This window comes from Cladophialophora immunda (genome assembly GCF_000835495.1).
Source record: "Cladophialophora immunda strain CBS 83496 unplaced genomic scaffold supercont1.3, whole genome shotgun sequence".
Taxonomy (NCBI): Eukaryota; Fungi; Ascomycota; class Eurotiomycetes; order Chaetothyriales; family Herpotrichiellaceae; genus Cladophialophora; species Cladophialophora immunda.
The window spans coordinates 2,206,831-2,226,473 of record NW_015622543.1 but is presented as its reverse complement, the minus strand read 5'-3'; the positions used below and the strand labels follow the sequence as shown (position 1 = coordinate 2,226,473).

Sequence of the window (19,643 nt, the reverse complement as noted above, 5' to 3'; positions counted from 1 at the left end):
ACGTCTTATCGCCATAGATTTGTCGGCTCCGAGGGGCCACAGGTTTCACGAGGCATCCCTATTGCCTAACTCAGGATTATTTAATTATTGATGGTTCGGGCACCACCCACGAAAAGAACCTGAAGCTCCTACAATACGGATTTTTATTACTACTATAAAAGGCTTGCCACGGCCACCGAAAATTATTCGAGTCCGATCAGAATTACTACTCCCTAGAATAAGCGCCGGGGCCACCTAAATCGATCAGAAACAAGCAGTCGCTATCCCGACTTGCTCCTCCGAAGAAGTACGAATGCAATGCCACGGGAAGCTGTGTAAATGCCGGTCCTAATTACTTATGCGCCTACTCACGACTCAACGAGAGCTGTTGCTGAACGTCTTGCCTGGCGCCTTCATGAAACTGGCCTGGCCGTGGACTGCCAGCCCGTGGACCGCGTCTTCAGTGTCGCCAACTACTCAGCCGTAATCCTGGGGAGTTCGGTACATTCCCAGAAGTGGCTTTTGGATGCCCTCAAGTTCCTCGCCATTGAGTCCATGGGCCTTCAGAAGAGTCAGGTGTGGGCATTCAGCGTGGGCAGGGCCCCCATAACCTGCTGGCCGATTTGGATCCGAGAGAGGAAGGTGAATCGCAAGGCGAGCACGTTGGAAGCTGCAGTGAGAGCAGAGGTTCCCGAGATCAGAGATCACCATTTGTCTCTCAAAGGGGAGGATGGCTCCAGGATGCTGTCGCCGCTTTGCTACCCATGTCGTTCCCCGGATGGGGGTACTGGAGACTTGGTCGACTGGAATGAGGCTGATGTTTGGGCGAACAAGATTGCACACCGACATGGGCCATTCCATTGTATTTTAGATATGGGATGTGCGACTGAACTCGAGCATTTTACTGGACGAGTCGTTCCTGACCAAAGTTCCTTAACTCAACCTCATTCGGGGATGGTCTGGTCAATTAACACCAACAATGAAACTGAACGTTCCATTGAAGCACCTTTTGAGGTCTGCTCTGTCAACGTCGCCCCACACTTGTACTTTACTCCTTCCACCCTCCTCCTACGTCGTTCCAAGGGTCAACGTTGAAGCTGACTCCCGGGACAGCAGATCCGAAGAGATTGATAAGATTTGTGCCTCCGAGTGAACCGTTCTGCGTATTGTAGAAACCGTCGTGGATTGGGTAAAACACATCGTCAAAGACCCCACTGATCTCCGGCCCTGAGGTTTGGGAAGTTGGGACAATGTCATTGGCCTGCAAAAGATCGATAGGATGTCAGAACCATGTCACCTTTAGAGGGTTTTTCAAAATTTCGAAGCGGACATGACTTACTGAAGGCATCTCAAATTGTCCCTCGGGGCTCGAGATAGGAAGGTAGGAAGCACCTAGGTAATCGACATTCTGACTATTTGCAGCCAGTGTCGACCTCTGCAATGTTTCTGGGAGATTGTCGCTTCCGAAATTCTGCTGGACATTTTTAACGTACTCGCTTGCAATGAAGGCAAATTCGGACACCATGGAACCCGGCAGGGAACCACCACTTGCATACTCAATACGACTAAAATGGCCACTAGCAACATGAAGGAGGGCTAAATTGCTTCCTGTCTCCGGGTGTTTCGGATTATGAATGATCAAGTCGAACAGGACGAAAAGTGCAGCCACGGGGATTCCAACCAGAGCCCTAGAACGACCGGTTAGCTAGAGGTGGAAATTATTGGAAACTTTCTTACCACACGGGGGTATATGGCTCAACCTCGACCAATCTGGTCAACTCGAGGATCGCTCGAGACGCTTTCATGATCTCTTGCTTACTCCTCACAAGCCGATTCAAATCTGTCCCTTCGGCTGTGCGGCTTCCGAGATGCAGAGTTGCTCGAGCTAGCGCCAAGAGAAGGCTGTGATAGAGATAATGAGTCCATAGGGCTACCTGTGGCATTAACGGCCCCGGTAAAGATTGTTCCCAGAATGCAGTTCCAGGACGGATCTCTTCGGGAATCGACAATCGCCAGTCTTCTAGCTTAGAGTATAATTGATCGATGGTGGCGCCAAAGTACTCCCATGAGTTGCCGGTCACACCAATGGAGAATAGTGAGCTGTATGCTCGGGAAAGTAGCCGGGCATGCCTTGCAGACGCTAGAAACCAATTGAAGCCGTTGAAGGATGATTCCGAGATGGCCGGCACAGGGTGACCGATATCTGAGTCATTGAAGATCTTTTTATGTTAGTCAGATATAAAGACTTGTAGCGAGTAACTTACAGAACTGCGGCCATAATAGAAGCTAGATGTCTTTTCAATGGTATATAATACCCAGAAAACCCGACCGTAGGTGTCAGAAAGTCCATCTGTTAGCTGGCCGAACGATATTTGTTGAGCTCTTCTGGCGCCTTCGGAAATGATAATATGCTCAATCTGTATACAGGAAACAGAGAGGGTGAAAATAGCCATCGACGTTAGCGCTTGAAGGGTTAGAAGAGAGTCGGGGAGAGTTAGCAAGTCGGGGAATAGGGACAATGCCACCGAAAACAGCTGCCAAGCTCTCGACTTTCCCGGTTCGAAGCTTCCATTGCGGCAATGCTGGCAGCCAAGAGCAAGAACAGAGTGATAAAGAGCAGACAATGCCTTATTGGTAGACAGTTTTCGAGAAAAGTCAGGGTCGGCAATGTTTTGTTCGAAAGTTGTTTGGTCGAGAAAAGGGTAGAACGGGTGTACTCTCTGAAAGTACGCTGCTTATTATCAGCTCAGTGTTACTTACGCCAAAAAGAGGCGTAGGAATATGCCTTTTATGTAGATAGCAGCCGTATCCTGGTTAACCATGATATCTTTGTCGTTGGACCTTACCAGGATCGAGCCATTGGCAGATTGCGGACTGGAACGCAGTCGATGACTGACGACCTCGGCCACTCTCTTGACTAGATCATCCAACTTGGAATTCTGCAACCGTGTGGACAATGCTTGCATTCTGCTGTCTGAAAAGAAGCTTAAGCTATAATTGCCTCCTGCAAACCAGGTTAGATAAGCGAGGGGGCCTGCGGGCGGTCGGCAGACACACCGAAAATTCCATTGCCCTGGACCGAAAGGTTCAGCACGGGAAAATGACACGAAAGGCTGGAGTATACCTTGAAAGGAAACGGCTTCCCTTGCGGAGAGCCTGAAGTCGAGGACTGCATGAGGAGGCGATCCACATACAGTGTAGGCAATTCTTCAGAGGGGGGATTTGGATTTTTCCAGGCCGCCTTCGGCCTGCGATCCTGCCCAAAGGTCAACATCTCTAAACAACATCCAGCAAAATGAACCGAACCTGATGGAATTCGCTGAGTGAGTGCGATCTTGATACTGATCACTAGCCGTCAAGACCGTCCACGCCGACTGTGATGTCCAGGCCACGTACCATCCTGCAAGCTTGAGTGATCCAACTTGAGCCGTCGGGGTGGTCGAGCCAGGCTGAAGTGGCATGGTGTTTTGCGTCGCTTGGAAAAGGTATCAGCGAAAGCTCTAATATTGTCGCGACTTTGTTGAGATGTCTCGGGATCCTCACGCTGCAGTTCTCGCAAGAACCGAGATGTGTTTGACCTGAGGGCGACAAGAGTCAAGAGTCAATTCCAAGTTCTTTCGACGGACGGATAGCACTTGCCGGAGCACCGCACTTTGCGAGCCTTGCAGGTATCGCAGGACTTGAGCACCTTTGGGGCACCTGGTGTGCCTGGTCGGGCGTCCTCCATCACTTGGCTAGTTTCACAGATGGATTAACCACGATAACCACAGGCAGACGGTGATGAAATTCGGCTCCGTAGGTCGACGGCGATGCACACTCGGCTCGGTAGCTTGTAGTTCCTGAGAGGATTGATTTAAAAAGGATAGTGGGATTTGTGTAGCGCGTCTCCCGGAAGCTTGTGAAGTACTACAGGCTAAACAAATCCCTCGAATCTCGGCACCGAAACCGGGCATCACCTGGTGGATTCCGAGGGCACAGGATCACGAACGCCTGTGATTGGGTGCCTGGGGCTTAAGCATGACGCTTGATCACACTAAAGCGACTTCGGACACGAGAACACTGCCATTCTTTGCTTTTTATTGTCAGCTTCGGCTCCGAGTGGTGCGCAGCTGCGTTGACTGTTTTGCCCACGGTCATCCATAGCTCTGTTGTTGTATGCCAACCAGACTTTGTGCACCGGAAATTGTTGAGCAAGAAGGGTCTCACATGCGTCATGGAGGCCGACTTCGACCAGTATATTAAACCCTGGGGCCTGAGCTGCCCAGGTTGGCTGCAAAAAGGGGTTTGAGCGGCCACCAATGCCAGTTCAAAACACAGTGTCGTCTCTGGATTTGGGTGCAAGCACCAAGGCCACGACCAATATGGATACGCAGAGTTCATTCGGGAGAGACGCGCTCTCGATACATCGTTGGCAGGAACAAATGACAGATCCCTCCGAAAAGATCGAAGACGCAGACATGGCATCGACGGCCACAAAGTTTGAGCCACAGGGTGGGGAGGATCAATTTGCAGAGCTTGTGCGAAGCTCGACTGAAATCATGCACTCCTACAATCTTTTCATCGACATCGATCAGCCTTCTCTGAATCCAACGTCCCCAGAGTTCAACAAGAAGAAGTGGGCCAAGACCTTTTTCTATGCCATCAGGAACGACAATCTCCGCTACCCTCAGCGGACTGCTGGGGTTTCTTTCCAGAAGCTCAACGTTTCTGGGCGGCAGTCATCGACAGGTTATCAAAAAAGTGTGATTAGTGCCGTCGTGGACATCCCAAGGGCAATAGTTCAGGCCGCGAGCAACCGGAGCCGAACAGTACAAATCCTGAAAGACTTTGAAGGACTGGTCAAGAGCGGTGAAATGCTCGTTGTCCTTGGTCGACCAGGAAGGTAGTGCATATTCTGATACCCACCAACCTGAGCATAACTAACACATCGATAGTGGTGCATCAACCTTCCTGAAATCGATAGCCGGAGAGGTGCACGGCTTGTATATGGATGCAGGATCAGATATCAATTATCAAGGTAAGTTCTCGCGAACGTCCATGAAATGTAGAAAAACACTCATTCCCTCGACACAGGCATTCCATGGGAAGTCATGCATCAACGATATCGGGGAGAAGTCGTTTACCAGGCAGAAACCGATGTCCACTTCCCACATCTGACAGTTGGCCAAACATTGCTATTCGACGCACTCGCCAAAACTCCAAGAAATCGGCTTCCTGGAGTCACCCGCAAGAAGCATGCACAGGTCATCAGGGATGTTGTCATGGCAGTGTTTGGTCTCACCCATACGGTTAATACCAGGGTGGGAAACGACTATGTCCGGGGTGTCAGTGGTGGTGAGCGAAAGCGTGTGAGCATTGCTGAGGTTGCTCTCACCCGAAGTCCGCTTCAATGCTGGGACAATAGCACTCGAGGACTCGACAGTGCAACAGCCCTTGAATTTGTGAAAACTCTCCGACTCTCAGCAGAGCTGGCCGACTCAACAGCGATCGTCGCAATCTACCAGGCTTCCCAAGACGCTTATGATGTAAGTTCACTGAGTGTTGGGCTTAGCAAGCAAGACTAACGATATGCTTAATCTAGGCTTTTGACAAAGTGATCTTGCTTTATGAAGGCAGGCAAATATACTTCGGTCGTACAGAGACAGCAAAGAAATACTTCACCGATATGGGCTTCTATTGTCCCGAGCGACAGACAACCGCCGACTTCCTCACTTCTCTCACAAGCCCATCCGAACGGATCGTCAAGCTTGGGTTTGAGAACAAAGTACCTCGCACGCCAGACGATTTTGCTCAAGCATGGCAGCGCAGCAAGGAGAGGGAAACCCTTCTCCAGGAAATCGCAGCCTTTAACAGAGAATTTCCACTTAATGGTCCCTCTGTTCACAAGTTCAAACAGTCAAAGAGGGCCGAGCAGGCTGCTTTAACGTGCGATGGACCACCCCAGATCAGGAACGTGAACAAATTCGCTGACACATTCTCCAGGCTCCCCCAATCTCCCTACACTATTTCGATACCGATGCAAATGGACCTATGCATAACCCGTGGATTCCAAAGATTGCTCGGTAACAAGGACTTTTTCCTCATCACAATAATCGGGAACCTGATCATCTCGCTGGTTCTCGGAAGCATCTTCTATAACCTGTCTCCAAGCACCACAAGCATTACCCCCAGAGGTACCTTGATCTATTTTGCCGTGCTTTTCAACGCCTTGAACAGTGCTCTGGAAGTAAAGTTTCACCGTTCGGCTACAAAGCAGGAAAAGACTGACATGCCTAGGTTTTCTCGTTGTATGAACAGCGACCCATCGTCGAGAAGCAATCGAGATATGCGCTCTACCACCCATTCTGCGAAGCCATTTCGTCCATTATAACGGAGCTACCCAACAAGATCCTCTCGGCGATTGCGTTCAACGTACCCTTGTATTTCCTGGCAGATTTACGGAGAGAGTCGGGAGCCTTTTTCATTTTCCTATTGTTCGGATTCACCTCTACTCTTGCCATGTCGATGGTATTCCGGACCATCGCTCAGACGACTAAAACTATCCATCAGGCACTCACCCCTAGTGCATTCTTTGTACTGGCTCTGGTGATCTACACCGGATATATCGTCCCCACCTCGGAGATGCAGGACTGGCTACGCTGGATCAACTACCTGGATCCCATAGCCTACGGCTATGAAAGTCTTATGGTCAACGAATTCCACGGCCGTCAATTCCCCTGCGCCCAATTCGTCCCTGCTGGCCCCACATATCAAAATACAACTGGGCTTGAGCGTGCATGTACTGCGAGTGGAGCACTTCCAGGGTCGGATTACGTGGATGGTTCCTACTATATTGATGCCGTCTTTGGGTACCGTCACTCGCATCTCTGGAGGTAAGCTTAGGGCAGTCCAGCCAGCTATTGTCCTTGAAACTAACAGGTGAACAGGAACTTTGGCATTCTGATCGCATTCATCGTCTTCTTCATGGCTACTTACCTTATTGCGGCCGAGTACATCCACAGCGAACGCTCCAAAGGCGAGGTCCTTGTCTTTCGACGCGGCCACGCGCCTAAATCGATGGCGACATTGGCACAGGACGAGGAATCGGCCGATAAATCCCTCCCTGACGACCGGATTTTCGACTCTACCGGCACAGACACCGGCAGCCAATTTCGTACCGGGGCTCTCAAACAGACTTCGACGTTCCATTGGAGAGATGTCTCGTACGAGGTTTCGATCAAAGGCAAACCTCGACAGATCTTGAATGAGGTTAATGGCTGGATAAAACCGGGATCCCTAACGGCCCTGATGGTAAATTCCCGATAAAAGATTCGATAAATTGAAGAACATATCCTGACCTGACGATAGGGTGCCTCCGGTGCTGGCAAAACCACGCTTCTAGACGTTCTTGGAAGCAGGGTCACGATGGGGGTTGTCACCGGCCACATGCTGGTAGATGGCTCTCCACGAGATCGATCGTTTCAAAGGAAGACAGGTTATGTGGGTCAGCAAGATCTTCACTTGGCCACCTCTACGGTCAGAGAGTCTTTGCGTTTCAGTGCCTTGCTGCGGCAGCCGGAAAGCGTCAGCGTCGAGGAGAAGCTCGCCCACGTTGAGAATGTCATCGAATTGTTGGAGATGAAAGCCTATGCTGAGGCGATAGTTGGCGTTCCTGGCGAAGGTTTGTCTTTCCATAGAACGACAACCGAGATTATGTGCTGTTATACTGACAAGAAGGGCGCACAGGTCTAAACGTCGAGCAAAGAAAACGCCTGACAATCGGAGTCGAGCTTGCTGCTAAGCCAGATCTACTCCTCTTTGTTGACGAGCCTACTTCCGGCCTTGACAGCCAAACGGCATGGTCGGTTACGACTTTACTAAAGAAGCTTTCCGACAATGGCCAGGCCATTTTGTGTACCATTCATCAACCATCGGCAATGCTCTTCCAGCAGTTCGACCGCCTCCTTCTCCTTGCCGAAGGAGGGAAAACAGTGTACTTCGGTGACATTGGCGAGGAATCAGAAACTCTTACGAGCTACTTCGAGAAGTACGGTGCTCGGGCATGTGACCCAGCTGAAAACCCGGCGGAATGGATGTTGGAAGTCATCGGCGCCGCGCCTGGCTCACAGGCCATTCGAGATTGGCCGGAAACTTGGCGATCCAGCCATGAGCATGCCGAAGTCCTACGCGAGCTGTTGGATCTCGAGTCACACGCGCGCGAGCGCGAAGCTGCTACAAAGGAAGGGTCGGCATCGCGAACGACGACAATCAAGGCAACTCAGTTTGCTGCACCTCTCGTTGACCAGATGCGCCTATGCACACAAAGGGTTTTTCAACAATATTGGCGTACCCCGTCCTACATCTACTCCAAACTATTCCTATGTCTGGCGACTGTAAGTCTACACTTAGACAAAATGTGACCTCTTTTATTTCAGTGGGCAAGTTGCTGACCCTTTTGCGTTGCAGAGCATCTTCATTGGCGCCTCATTTTATGATGCCGACATCACGATCCAAGGCCTACAGAACCAAATGTTTGCGATTTTCATGATCATGGTGATCTTGGCCTTTCTGGTGTACCAAACCATGCCCAACTTTGTCACTCAGCGCGACCTGTACGAAGTGCGAGAACGACCGGCAAACACTTACGCATGGTACATCTTCATGTGCGCCAACGTGGTCGTCGAGCTCGCCTGGAACACGGTGGCGGCCCCATTGATCTTTTTCCCCTTTTACTACCTCGTCGGGATGACCCATAACGCCCAACCGGCCCACCAGGTCGGCGAACGTGGTGCGCTGATGTTCCTCCTCACCTGGTGTTTCACCCTTTTCACCGCCACATTTGCAGACTTGATCATCGCCGGGTTGCCGACGGCGGAAATCGGAGCCATCATCGCCCTGGTTCTGTTCTCACTCTGTCTGATATTCTGCGGGTAAGTTCTTCTGGAAAGAAGAACCATCGAGCTTTCAGAGATGTTTGCTGACAACTTCAGTGTCATCGCCACTCCAAGTGCCCTGCCCGGGTTTTGGATCTTCATGTACAGAGTTTCGCCGCTCACCTATCTCATCGGCGGCTTCCTCTCCACCGGCCTGGCCAACAACGAGGTTCAATGCTCACTCCTGGAGATGTCGAGACTGGAGCCGCCCCGCGGTCAAACCTGTGGAGAATATTTGGCAACATACATGCAGCTCGCCGGAGGGAGTCTCTCCAATCCCAATGCGACCGAGCATTGTGAATTCTGCCCGATCGCTTCCACCAACACATTTCTGGCGTCGGTGTCGTCTTACTACGGCGAGAGATGGCGAAACTTTGGAATCATGTGGGCGTTTATCATTTTCAACATCGCCGGGGCGTTTTTCCTGTATTGGCTTGCCAGGGTGCCCAAAAAGGATCTGAGCGACCGGCTTCGGTTCAGATCACTTGCAGCACGAGAGTAGCTAACTTTGCCAGCTTTGCGAATGCCATTTGGGACGAACCGTTGAGAAACCCAGGCGAATGGAAAATTCTAAGCACACAACATATGTTTTCCCTTTTTGTTGAGTGAGCGAGGTCAAATCTTTGGTTCGATTTCAAGGGCTCTGGGTATATAGGTATATAGACAGCAGTGACGCTGTTCACATTGCGGGAGGATAAAAAGTGGCCGAGACTATGGCTAATTGAGTTTCTTGTATCAATCAAAAAGCAGAAGTGCTATCTTTCATTGTCCTTTTCTTTGCTACCTTCCTAGCTTCTAAACTATGTTGTGGCTCTCGATCCTATGGGTTTCTACTCACTGTCGCTAGCTAGCAAGATAATCTCCGTCACGTCACCATCATCCTTAGGGACATCTCGAATCTCACTGCTAGATCCGAGATAGATATCTCGAATATAGCCAGCTTTAAAACTTTGCCTACACCAAGGGTAGCCTTTCCTTTAGCCCACCTATAAGCCTAAGTATTCTCTATAGGCACTGTGACCACATAGAAGCATAGCATTCTTAAACGCCACCGTGTAGATAGTGCACCAAAGATAATCAACCTCTTCTAATCCCTTTCGCGTAACTATAAGGGTTTAGAATGAGTTCTATAACTAGCTAGCTAACCTAGTAACAAGGACGATAAATCTAGAGAGGAAAAGGAAGAAGGAAGAATATCCGTCTCCTCTCCTCCTTGTATCGTACGCTCTACTGTAAGGAGATACCAAGTCTTCCCGCCCCTAGCTGTTACGAGCTGCTATACAACACGTGAGGTGTCACGAGGCAAGCCCGAGGTGGTTTGCTTGGTGATATAGTAGTGGGGCGATGTAGCTGAGACTGAAACTGTATGTCTTCGAAATTTGAGCATCATTCGAACCCAAGTAAACTGCGTGACTATAGGAAAACGGCACTCTACAACGTAAGGAGAAGAAGAGGAGGAAGACACAATCGGCCATCGGCGAAAGAGCCGAAGATACAGGAGGGCTGTTAGTTCTTCTCCCTCCGTGCCCTGTCTTGATTTTGCACCGTGTGGTCCTCCGCATCGATGACTGGCATGGCGATCGGCGGGCTGTCGGCGGGTCTTTCCCCCAACCACACCATGAATGGAAACAACCAGATCTTCTGACGGAGTACGTGAAGCAACGCCAACCTATTGAACGCCAACGCTTTCCACTCCTTCGTGTAAAGCAGCCTTATAAGCTGCACCAGTGCTGGGCTCAACTGGCTTTAAGGTAAGAGAATCATCGGTCTTCTGGATAGCTTCACGAAAGCCATTAACTTCCCGCAACCTCTTCCGTTCTAGATCGCCAGCAGTCTCAACGGCAGTCATCGTGGCTACCTCTCTAATAACTTTAGACAGCAGTCAAAGGACTCACAAAGAGAAAGGTAATTCATCCCGACAGAAACAGAGAACGGGCCAAGCGAAGGGGACTCCTGTCCCTTTTCCTTCTTTTCGAAAACAACCGGAGGGATAATACTTTGCAACTGATAGGGCGGACTTCCATAGTCGCCACTGCAAGGTAATGTCACCTGGCATGTTCACTGGACCCCTCTCTCACCATCCATGAACATCCCTTCCTTGGTTTGATCGCGTTCTCTTGGATGCAGCGCCGTCAATTCGTCACACGCTTCGAATGGGGCCTTAATCTTGAGAGGCTAGTCGAGGGTGAGTTGAATGTGAGTCGAGGGTGGGCTAAGGTGAGTCGTGGTGAGTCGGGGTGAGTCGGGGTGAGTCGAAGGTGAGCAGGGGGTGTGAAAGGGGTGTGATTGGGGTGAGAAAACGGGAGAGCCGCACCGACCAAAGGGGAAATCGAAATCCAAGAATCTGGATCATAATAATTTGCTATCATAATACCCCTTATTGTCAGACTGTGTCACTTAATTTTGCCATCGGCGGACCTTCTGAACGCAACACATCATAAATGCGATATGGACGTCGGCGTTGTCCCATTCACTACTGATCTTATTGTACTCGGTATATTCACATATGAATAGGACGCTTCCCTTCTGGACTTGGCGATATGCACTTTACGCTAGTAGTAATCCGGTTATTACTATTTTCTTTCCACAAGTCTTCGTTTCAGGATTCTCTTCTCGCTTTCCTCTTCTTCCCATTCCTGAATGATAGTAGACTTTTCAAGCTGGTAACTTCTAGACGAAATACAGAGCTCAGAGGGCACCGCCACGCCCAGAAGAGATGGCTCCAGCTCCTCGCAAACCGGCAGCGCAGGCGGTCGTACCGAACCCCAGTCCAGCAAACATGTCTCAAGGCAAGAAATAAGCAACCTGACCAAGATACGAGAATGAAAGCGTCTTACAAAGGCCGGCACGACCACAACGCCCAAGGCTCGCACAATGGATCTGACCAACGACACGGAAAGAGACAGCAAAGATGCAGACCAGCAACCAAGATCGGACGCGAACATACCTATCCTCAACTCGTTTCTCAACCTCACCGACTGGAAGAATAATTAGGATCAGGTTGCGAAGGACTTCACGGCGACACAGCGTGCGTTCAATAACCTACTTTCGGAATTGAAAACAATCAAGAGATCAAAATGTGTCAACAAACATATATATATTTATTTCTGCCACGGACAACCTATTCACGACGATGGTGCAGACTCAGCCGACAGGAACATTCGTCCACCACGTCGCTCAAACCATCAAACTTTGTCTCGAAACTCGCGATGGGAACCTCCCGGACATCGCAGAACACCTCGACACTCTCGCCCATCAGCTGGTGGCCAACACTGAATGGATCGACACTGAATCAGCGCACAAGATCAGGAGTGGCTCGACGCTCGACTTGAAGCCGCTACAGCAGTGGCACAAGCCAGAAGAGCTCCTGGAAGCTCGAAAAGCTCGTCAGCTCAAGCGCGATGCCAAACGCGCTGTTGGCCTCGGCGGCAAGTCGCCACGCCTGGTGCTAGAGTTTAAGGGGCGGGAAATTGAACCTGCAGAAGGCGTCCTACGATGGGTTCTGGTGAATGACGCAAAACGGCAATATGTCCAAGTTTTCGACCCAAACAATCAAGCAGAGATTAGTTCTAAGCTCACGAAAGGGCAGTTGTACGATGAACACGGCCAGCAATGGCAGGACCGTTACGACAAGGTCCTCATCAAACCAAACCCACGGGGTGTGAATTTCGGAAGGTTTCTGTGGGTCATGAAGTAGGGCGAAGGATTCAATGAAGAAGACTTCCAGGCTCAGGCGAAAGCGCATCGATTTTTCAGCGCAGACGGGGAAAGATACTCCTCGGATGACGCCGACAAAAAACTTGTTGAGCTGGATGGTTATTCACATCGATATGTCCTAATTCAACAGGATGCCGATGAAGCGATGAAGCAATGAAGATTCGAGAGACGTTGGTTGCTACCCGGAAACGACAGTTTTATTCGGAAGAAGGCAACGTCTACAAGGCGCCAGAAGACCCAGTCTTAGTGCCTTTGAGCAACTTGCCTGATTGTTTCTTATCGGACTCTGTGTCCAAGATGGTCCTTTGGAAGAATATGGAGTGATACAAAATAGGCGACGATGAGGTCAGATGGCGGCGAGGCATTGTGTTGGGATCGGAACGGAGCGAACAGTAGAACAAAGGAAAAAGGCCACAATGGCCCAGGAGTCGTATTGACTCAATTGCCTTAATGGCGTGTGTGCTGTGTTGGGCTATCTCTGAGGTCTCTAAGAAGGAGAGGGGGAGAGCTGCGTCAAGCGCAGTAGAAGTAATAGGTGGGCAGCCTATCCCAAGGTGGAAGGCGTGCCGGAGGTCATGTGACCCCAACACATTGAATAGCAACAGGAAACAGATTTATGCCAAGAAGAAATAGACACTAGCCAAATTTGGTGGAGTTTGATTCTGCCGATCATTAAGCGAACTTGCGCTCGAATTTACTGCCCCGATCTGCCCGATTCATTCCCTAGAATTCGACAAATATCTCAGTCGACAGGGGCGGTGCACAACTGCATGAGGCAGCGCAAGGGTATACATACCTACATGAAGACAAAGCAGGTGAAATTCGAACTTATCGCTGCTCATTGGACCGTGCACTAGTGAACACAGGCAACCCCAAGCTCGCTATTGGTCCCTATATCGAGTCGCCTTGCACAGCCTCACTACCGTCAGCAATGGGGCCGGCGGTACTCGTCGCAGCCCCAGTTACTCGGTATGTGTATATACCAGAAGAGCCGCGGAGTATTGAGTACAAATTCACCATGAGAATGGTCTGACTCGTTTTAGTCGATGGTCTACGTGATCATTTCGACACTGGAGAGAACATTGCTCGGAGATTGGACCAGTGTAATTGCCCCAGGGTCAGTTCAGCTCCCCCTCGACCACCCCCTGATGGTTGCCTCGTTGTATACATGGGCGAACCTCGAAGCGGCGTTTCCTGGAGCGAGACGGCAGCCAATCGCATGGATTGACTATCAGATATCTTCACCCTCCACACACAACTACAGGAACTTTGGGTGATGGAGCATCGATGTTACAGGACCCCTATTCTGGCTGCAAGCACAGCCTTATGGACGCTATGTTGGTGCTTCGAGGTATTTATTCTTCAATCTTGACCCGCATATTGAAAATATTTTATCTCGGAGGGACTCGAGATTCTTTCTTCACGATACTAGCGGCATACAACTATGGCACTAGTAGGCGAAAGTTAAAAAGAAAAAGATACTAAACTACTCCTTGAAGCCTCTGTCTCCTATGGGCCTTAACAAGATGAAGACTACGTGCCCCAGTAAGGAATCGGCGGCATCATACACTGAAAGCCCTGTGAAAGCAGACTGGTGCTCCTCTACAAAAGCATCAGGGAGTTCGCAGGTCATCCATGTGAAGAGAAGATGGAATATCTTGTCCGACACTCTCGCCCTGCTCTTATATCCGAGCGCCTTAGGTGAGCTGACGGCCTCTGCCTCGACGGTTTCATGTCACGATATACTAATTCCACAATCTCAGCTCTGGCCGCTGCCATGACCCATCTCGCTCTGTACCTTTACCTCCACGGCCGTCTTGTTGACGATGGCATTCCTCAGGCCTATGTCTCCGCGATCTCGGTGGCTCTTACCCACGTCTTCTCCCTGGCTCTCGGTACCTCCATGGCAGTCGGCATGGCTCAAGCATTCTGGTATCATTTACGCAAGAAGCCGCTTCCGATCTGAACCGTCGACGGCCTGTTTAAACTATTGCAAAATCCGCTGGGGCCTTCGGACCTGACAATCCTACTGACCGCGCATTTCATGGTTCCATTCGCGCTGGTATTGCTTGTCTTGCGGATCGCGGTCATCTTTCCTCCTGGAACATTGGTCATCGCTCTTGCAGACTACGAGGGCAGCAGAGTTTACAAGGTCAAGGTCGCGAACTACTCTCAACCGCCAGCATACCTGACCTTTTCAAATGCCACCTGGCACACTGGGGCCGAGGGTATTGCTACGGAAAGTGGAATTTGGCAGACGCTCTTGGCCTCGAGCACGACCTCGATGACGATTGACTTCGACACCGATCCATTAAGTATTCCACTGCGATTATACTTGTCGTCACCATGTGGTCCAGACTGCAGCTATGAAGTTCAAGCAGCTCTCCCTTCGGCCCAATGTGAGCCTGGGCTTAGTCTAGATCCCGTGCGGCACATGTATCAGACTGATAATGTCTACGGCATGGACTACGAGTCGTTCTCTTCGCTCAACTTCAGCTACATGGCAGTTTCACACGTCAAGAGAGAGAATATTAATGGCCAGACGACATATACGCTCAGGTTTGATGTATCATTCAGCGGCAGTGACCGGCTGAACTACACATGCCGTATCTTCTCCAACCACGCGCAATTGCGGCTTTCATGGAGTCCATACGGCAATTCGATCGAGGTTCTCTCCAGATCCAGCGAGATATTCAATGCGTCAATACTAATCGATCCCCTTTACGCAACACAATACGTCCAAGCAGGGAGTAAAAGTGCCACGCCGCCTGGAGCATCTTCGTTTCCGACAAATTTTGACTGCCTGGCCCATTCATGGAGTTGCGAAGAATTATCCGCGTTTTCGGATTACTTGCAAATGCTCCAGCCCTCCTCAGGATGGGTGAGCGCGAATCCCAATGCGACCATGGTGTTGCCCATAGGTACCTGCGAGGACCCAGTGCTCCTTCCTTTTCTCGCCGATATTAGACAAACCGAAAAGATCTTCTGGAACGCCAGCGTCCAGCAATTCATGAACACCACTCTCGCATCGCAATCCTTGGTCAACACGACAACCGTGACTCACGCCAACACGTATCAGTTCGAGAAGCGCTTGAACTTCTATTTGCCCTACGGGATGAGTCTCGGGGTCTCCGCTGCCCTCTTGGGGCTCTCGATCTTCTTTCTCCGCGACAACGGCTTCGGCGGCGGCACGGGTTTTCTTCACATCCTGTGCAATACTGCGAGCCTGAACTCTCGCATAAGAGCCTTGGCCCTGCAAAGCGCTGGTCGCGACGCAGCCGCTCGACCTGAGGAGCTTCTCGAGGAAAGAGTCAAGTTCGGCATTGTGCACTGTGAGGGCGGAGAGAGAAAGATTGGCCTGGGCGCAGAGGAAGACATTAATATCTGAAGACGGCCATGCTTGGGATGAGTGGAGATAAAACTTGGAGCGGTAAAGAACGAGTAACGCTCGCCCAGGAGTTCGCACTGTGTTGGAAAATGGAAAATGTTGGATTTTGTGTGAAATGCAGTGGTCAATATGCTGGGGAGGTATTCAGCTACTTACTTCTTTCCTCCGTCTCGACCTCGCATTCCTAGAATCAACGCCCTCTGAGATGAGAGACACGGTTCTTCGGGATCCCAGCCACTTCCGATAGCAACAAGAGTCCCGGTTTATCGCCATCTCCGTTCTCGTGCGAGCGATATCTGGCGTTCCATAGCAGAAGCCGGCGCCCTCGCAAAGCAGGAGGGGGATTGAAACGGCAGCAGGATTTGATCTATTTCAGGCCGGCAGTTTGCGTTGATCCCCGGCCCGAAAGATTTAGGGGCCGTGGCAACTGGCAACGCCACCAGTGTCGTGCAACAACCCAGCGTGGTGCTTCGGCAATAGGCCCAGCCAAATTCTCAATTGCAGGGCCACATTGTGAGCGGCAGCTGCAGAGCTGTATTGTGAAAAAGGAGCAGCTTGTCCCAAGGTCAAGCTGGCTCTTTTAGCCCGTAGAACTCGCTCATGATGCCTGTGCATTATGCCAATGGGAGGCCAAAGAAGATGGACACTCGACTGCAGCACCGGTCTTGTGAGTCGTCTTATAGGATGGATCTTGCAAGCGCCGAGCAGTATTCTATCATCAATGTGACCAGGCGAAGGACTCAGTGGGCAGGAGAGATATACTCTGTATTTGTGCGCAATTCTCTTTGTGCAACTACCTTCATCGTTGGGCTGCTTTCCCTGCAGTGGGCAGATCCCCGTGCCGCTCCAGTCATGTATGTTCAAGTAAGAGCTTTGGATCGTGGGGAGGAGCTTCTCGGTGGGATCCGGGGTCGAGAGTGGCGAGTCTTTTTGTTCGTCTTGTCTTCGTCGAAGGAGGGGTCGTGGAATAATCTCCGCCCGTGGGCTTTTCCCGTTTCGTTTCCAAGTGCCACGCGACAACATCTTGCTTGACTTCATCCACGCTTCCATCCTAGGAAGCGCGACTGTAGGCAAAGGTGACTCGTATCAAGATGCAGGTCTTTTACTCCGGCACTTCGCCTCATGTCGGCGCCTCAGTCACGTTGCCGCATCCGTTTCAGCGTGCACCAGCGGCATGCCAGGTTTGTCGCACCAAGAAGGTCCGCTGCGACGCGAGGGATGGGAAACGATGTTCCAATTGTGCATTCGCCGGTGTCCAATGCGTCCTGATTCCAAAGAAGCCTCGCAAGTAGGTCAAGGCGCTCCCTTCTTCTTGTCATGTATCTACGACTGATGAACGGCCATCAGAAAACCAAGGACAGATAGCCATATCCTTCGTGCTCCGGCGTCTCCGCCAGAAGAGTCGTTTGCTGCGGCCAGCAGCACAGAGCGACTTCCCGTGCCTCTGCGGAATGAGGTTGGACCAACAGACGTCGACGAACTTGGAGCCCATTCTGAAGAAGAAGAAGAAGGGCACTCACGACTCGATTCAGGTGAGTAGATTGGAGGAATCCCTTTTCCGCCGCCGTTGACGAATTTCGGTTCGCAGCTGCATCATTGGAACCGCCGTGGACACCAGGTGGTCCGCGCCGACCACAGTCGTACTCTCACACTTCACGCAACCTGTCGACCTTTCCTTCCGGCGCGCGATTTGAATCGCCGGTCCTGGATCTTCCCGACTACATCAAGCCCCTGCCTGCGCATCTAGGCGCAGACGATATCGAGTACTTACGAAAGAAAGGTGCATTCTCAACGCCAGGCCCAGCCCTCACAGAAGAGTGTCTGCGGTGTTATGCCCTCCACGTTCATCCGTTGTACCCGGCTGTGGACCATGTCCAGGTACGGTCCATATTACGCGAGCCTTCTGCCAATAAGGGCAGATTGAGCCTCTTGCTGCTGCAAGCAATGATCTTCGCAGGGAGCATGTGGGCGGATGTCAGACTTGTACGTAGCGCTGGCTTCCTCTGTCGAAAGGCTTTCAGGCAAACCCTTCATCAAAGAATCCGTTTCTTGTACGACGCAGACTACGAGGACGACCGATTGACATTGGTCCAGTCCTTGTTGCTATGGTCCTTTTGGTGGAAAGGACAAAATGAACAGAAGGACGGCTGGCATTGGATTGGAGTGGCTCATTCGATCGCCCGTACGATCGACCTACATCACCTTGCGCAGGATCCAGGCTCAAATCCGGAGCGGCACCACCTACGTAAACGACTCTGGTGGGCATTGTGCACCCGCGAAACTATCGGGTCCTTCGGCTTGAGTCGCGCTCCCAGAATCAAAGATGCCGACCACGACGTCCCTATGCTTGACTTGGACGATTTACCTTACGAGAGCATGTCGGGTGCGTCATCCGACATGGCTTACCTTAGCGAGGCTCAACACCACGTCCTGGCCCGACTGACCATTGAGTTTGTGAAACTGAACCGCATCTTCGCCAGAATCCTCGGCGTTGCCTGTCCTGAAAATGCGGCGGGCAGGACCGCTGTGCTGTATTCCGCTCAGCAGATGGAAGGTTCGAACAATGTGTCCTCGAGAAGGCAGCTGAATATTCAAGACCTCAACGCCTGCGAGGAGGAACTGGCCCGCTGGCGGCAACAGGTGCCCCAAGACCTCTGGCACGCGGCACCTCTGCCATTCAGCCCTACCGAATGGCGCAAGGCCGAGCTGTGCCATTGTGGAATGCTGTGGATGATGTACCACGTGGCCATGATGATCATCCACCGGCCGCAGATGCTTCCTTCTGAATCGGCCCCCCCAAGTCCATCGGGAACATCTGAACGAAACAGGAAGCGTGCATCGCGGGCAATTGTAAGGCACGCCGCCCAGGAGATCACAAGCATAGCAATGGACTTTTACCGTGTGGATCTGCTCACCTCGATGTCGGCGACCGTGGTCAGCTGTCTCATGCCCGTCAGCATCCATCACGCTTTTGACATGTTTTCCGAGGATGCGACGATCCGAGCTGGGGCTTCAAGGCAACTGGACGAGTGCCGGGCAATGCTTTATACCCTTTCGGAACAGCAGTTTGCTCCTGCCTGGATATTGCGGACGGTCGAGCATATCCTGAACCGAGCTAGACAGCAGGGCAGCTCGCCAAGCGCCTCACGACTCACCCAGCGGGCTCAAGGCCAGGCGGAAAGTCGTCTCGCTCAACATGAAAAGCGACTGCCCGCGAACGAGGCCAGGATTGATTTCGAGCCACCCTCGATCGCCAATAATGATGCACCACTCGGATCGTCAGGGCGTCACATGGACTCCCAGACAGGCACCGCCGCATCGAATTTCCGGACGCCGCCTGCCGGGACCACGTTGACGAATCCGATCGGCAGCCAACCGGATTGGACATCATTCTTGGACAATCCAGAAGGATGGCCAGATCTTCAGGTACCGCCACTATCAGGACCATCATACAATTCTGGAGCCCTTGGAGAAATGTGGCTGGATTTCGCCAGCGTCTCCGACGCCGTTGCCGGCTTGGGTTGGACGAATAGCAATTTCTGATGTTGGCCCTCTGCTTCGTCTCCGCGTCCACCCCAGGAGAAAACAAGATGCTCATACCGTGGAGCCTTGATGACTTCGACATGATGCAACGACGACCCAGGCCA

At 51.4% G+C, this 19,643-nt stretch overlaps 6 protein-coding genes across 7 annotated transcripts; 5 read left to right on the top strand and 1 right to left on the bottom strand.

The window, feature by feature from the left end:
* Positions 1 to 708: 708 nt before the first annotated feature.
* Positions 709 to 3,812, bottom strand: PV07_05249 (the record flags this gene model as incomplete). Of its 2 annotated transcripts, none has more annotated exons than XM_016392132.1 (9): positions 3,376 to 3,454; positions 3,286 to 3,320; positions 3,104 to 3,235; positions 3,037 to 3,052; positions 2,765 to 2,983; positions 2,244 to 2,710; positions 1,717 to 2,198; positions 1,319 to 1,667; positions 709 to 1,240 (listed from the first exon to the last, which is right to left on the bottom strand). In XM_016392132.1, the coding sequence occupies exons 3-9, from the start codon at positions 3,152 to 3,154 to the stop codon at positions 1,028 to 1,030; spliced, it is 1,797 nt and encodes a 598-aa protein (XP_016249651.1). In that variant the 5' UTR covers positions 3,155 to 3,235; positions 3,286 to 3,320; positions 3,376 to 3,454. The 2 variants fall into 2 exon arrangements, with proteins under 2 accessions (XP_016249651.1, XP_016249650.1); XM_016392131.1 differs by adding an exon at positions 3,619 to 3,812 and having other exon boundaries at positions 1,028 to 1,240; positions 3,286 to 3,557.
* A 417-nt stretch (positions 3,813 to 4,229) lies between these two features.
* Positions 4,230 to 9,617, top strand: PV07_05248 (uncharacterized protein). Its single transcript, XM_016392130.1, has 11 exons — positions 4,230 to 4,861; positions 4,914 to 4,996; positions 5,053 to 5,504; positions 5,561 to 5,904; positions 5,962 to 6,205; positions 6,256 to 6,851; positions 6,906 to 7,269; positions 7,327 to 7,639; positions 7,705 to 8,351; positions 8,425 to 8,888; positions 8,949 to 9,617. The coding sequence occupies exons 1-11, from the start codon at positions 4,278 to 4,280 to the stop codon at positions 9,391 to 9,393; spliced, it is 4,536 nt and encodes a 1,511-aa protein (XP_016249649.1). The 5' UTR covers positions 4,230 to 4,277; the 3' UTR covers positions 9,394 to 9,617.
* Positions 9,618 to 12,024: 2,407 nt separating this feature from the next.
* Positions 12,025 to 12,588, top strand: PV07_05247 (uncharacterized protein; the record flags this gene model as incomplete). Its single annotated transcript, XM_016392129.1, has 1 exon — positions 12,025 to 12,588. The coding sequence occupies one exon, from the start codon at positions 12,025 to 12,027 to the stop codon at positions 12,586 to 12,588; it is 564 nt and encodes a 187-aa protein (XP_016249648.1).
* A 1,797-nt stretch (positions 12,589 to 14,385) lies between these two features.
* PV07_05246 (uncharacterized protein) lies at positions 14,386 to 14,574 on the top strand (the record flags this gene model as incomplete). Its single annotated transcript, XM_016392128.1, has 1 exon — positions 14,386 to 14,574. One exon carries the CDS (start codon positions 14,386 to 14,388, stop codon positions 14,572 to 14,574), a length of 189 nt encoding a protein of 62 aa, XP_016249647.1.
* Positions 14,575 to 14,652: 78 nt separating this feature from the next.
* Positions 14,653 to 15,996, top strand: PV07_05245 (uncharacterized protein; the record flags this gene model as incomplete). The annotated part of the gene is made up of 1 exon (XM_016392127.1): positions 14,653 to 15,996. One exon carries the CDS (start codon positions 14,653 to 14,655, stop codon positions 15,994 to 15,996), a length of 1,344 nt encoding a protein of 447 aa, XP_016249646.1.
* A 1,091-nt stretch (positions 15,997 to 17,087) lies between these two features.
* On the top strand, positions 17,088 to 19,539 carry PV07_05244 (uncharacterized protein; the record flags this gene model as incomplete). The annotated part of the gene is made up of 3 exons (XM_016392126.1): positions 17,088 to 17,284; positions 17,344 to 17,528; positions 17,585 to 19,539. 3 exons carry the CDS (start codon positions 17,088 to 17,090, stop codon positions 19,537 to 19,539), a joined length of 2,337 nt encoding a protein of 778 aa, XP_016249645.1.
* Between the last annotated feature and the right edge of the window lie 104 nt (positions 19,540 to 19,643).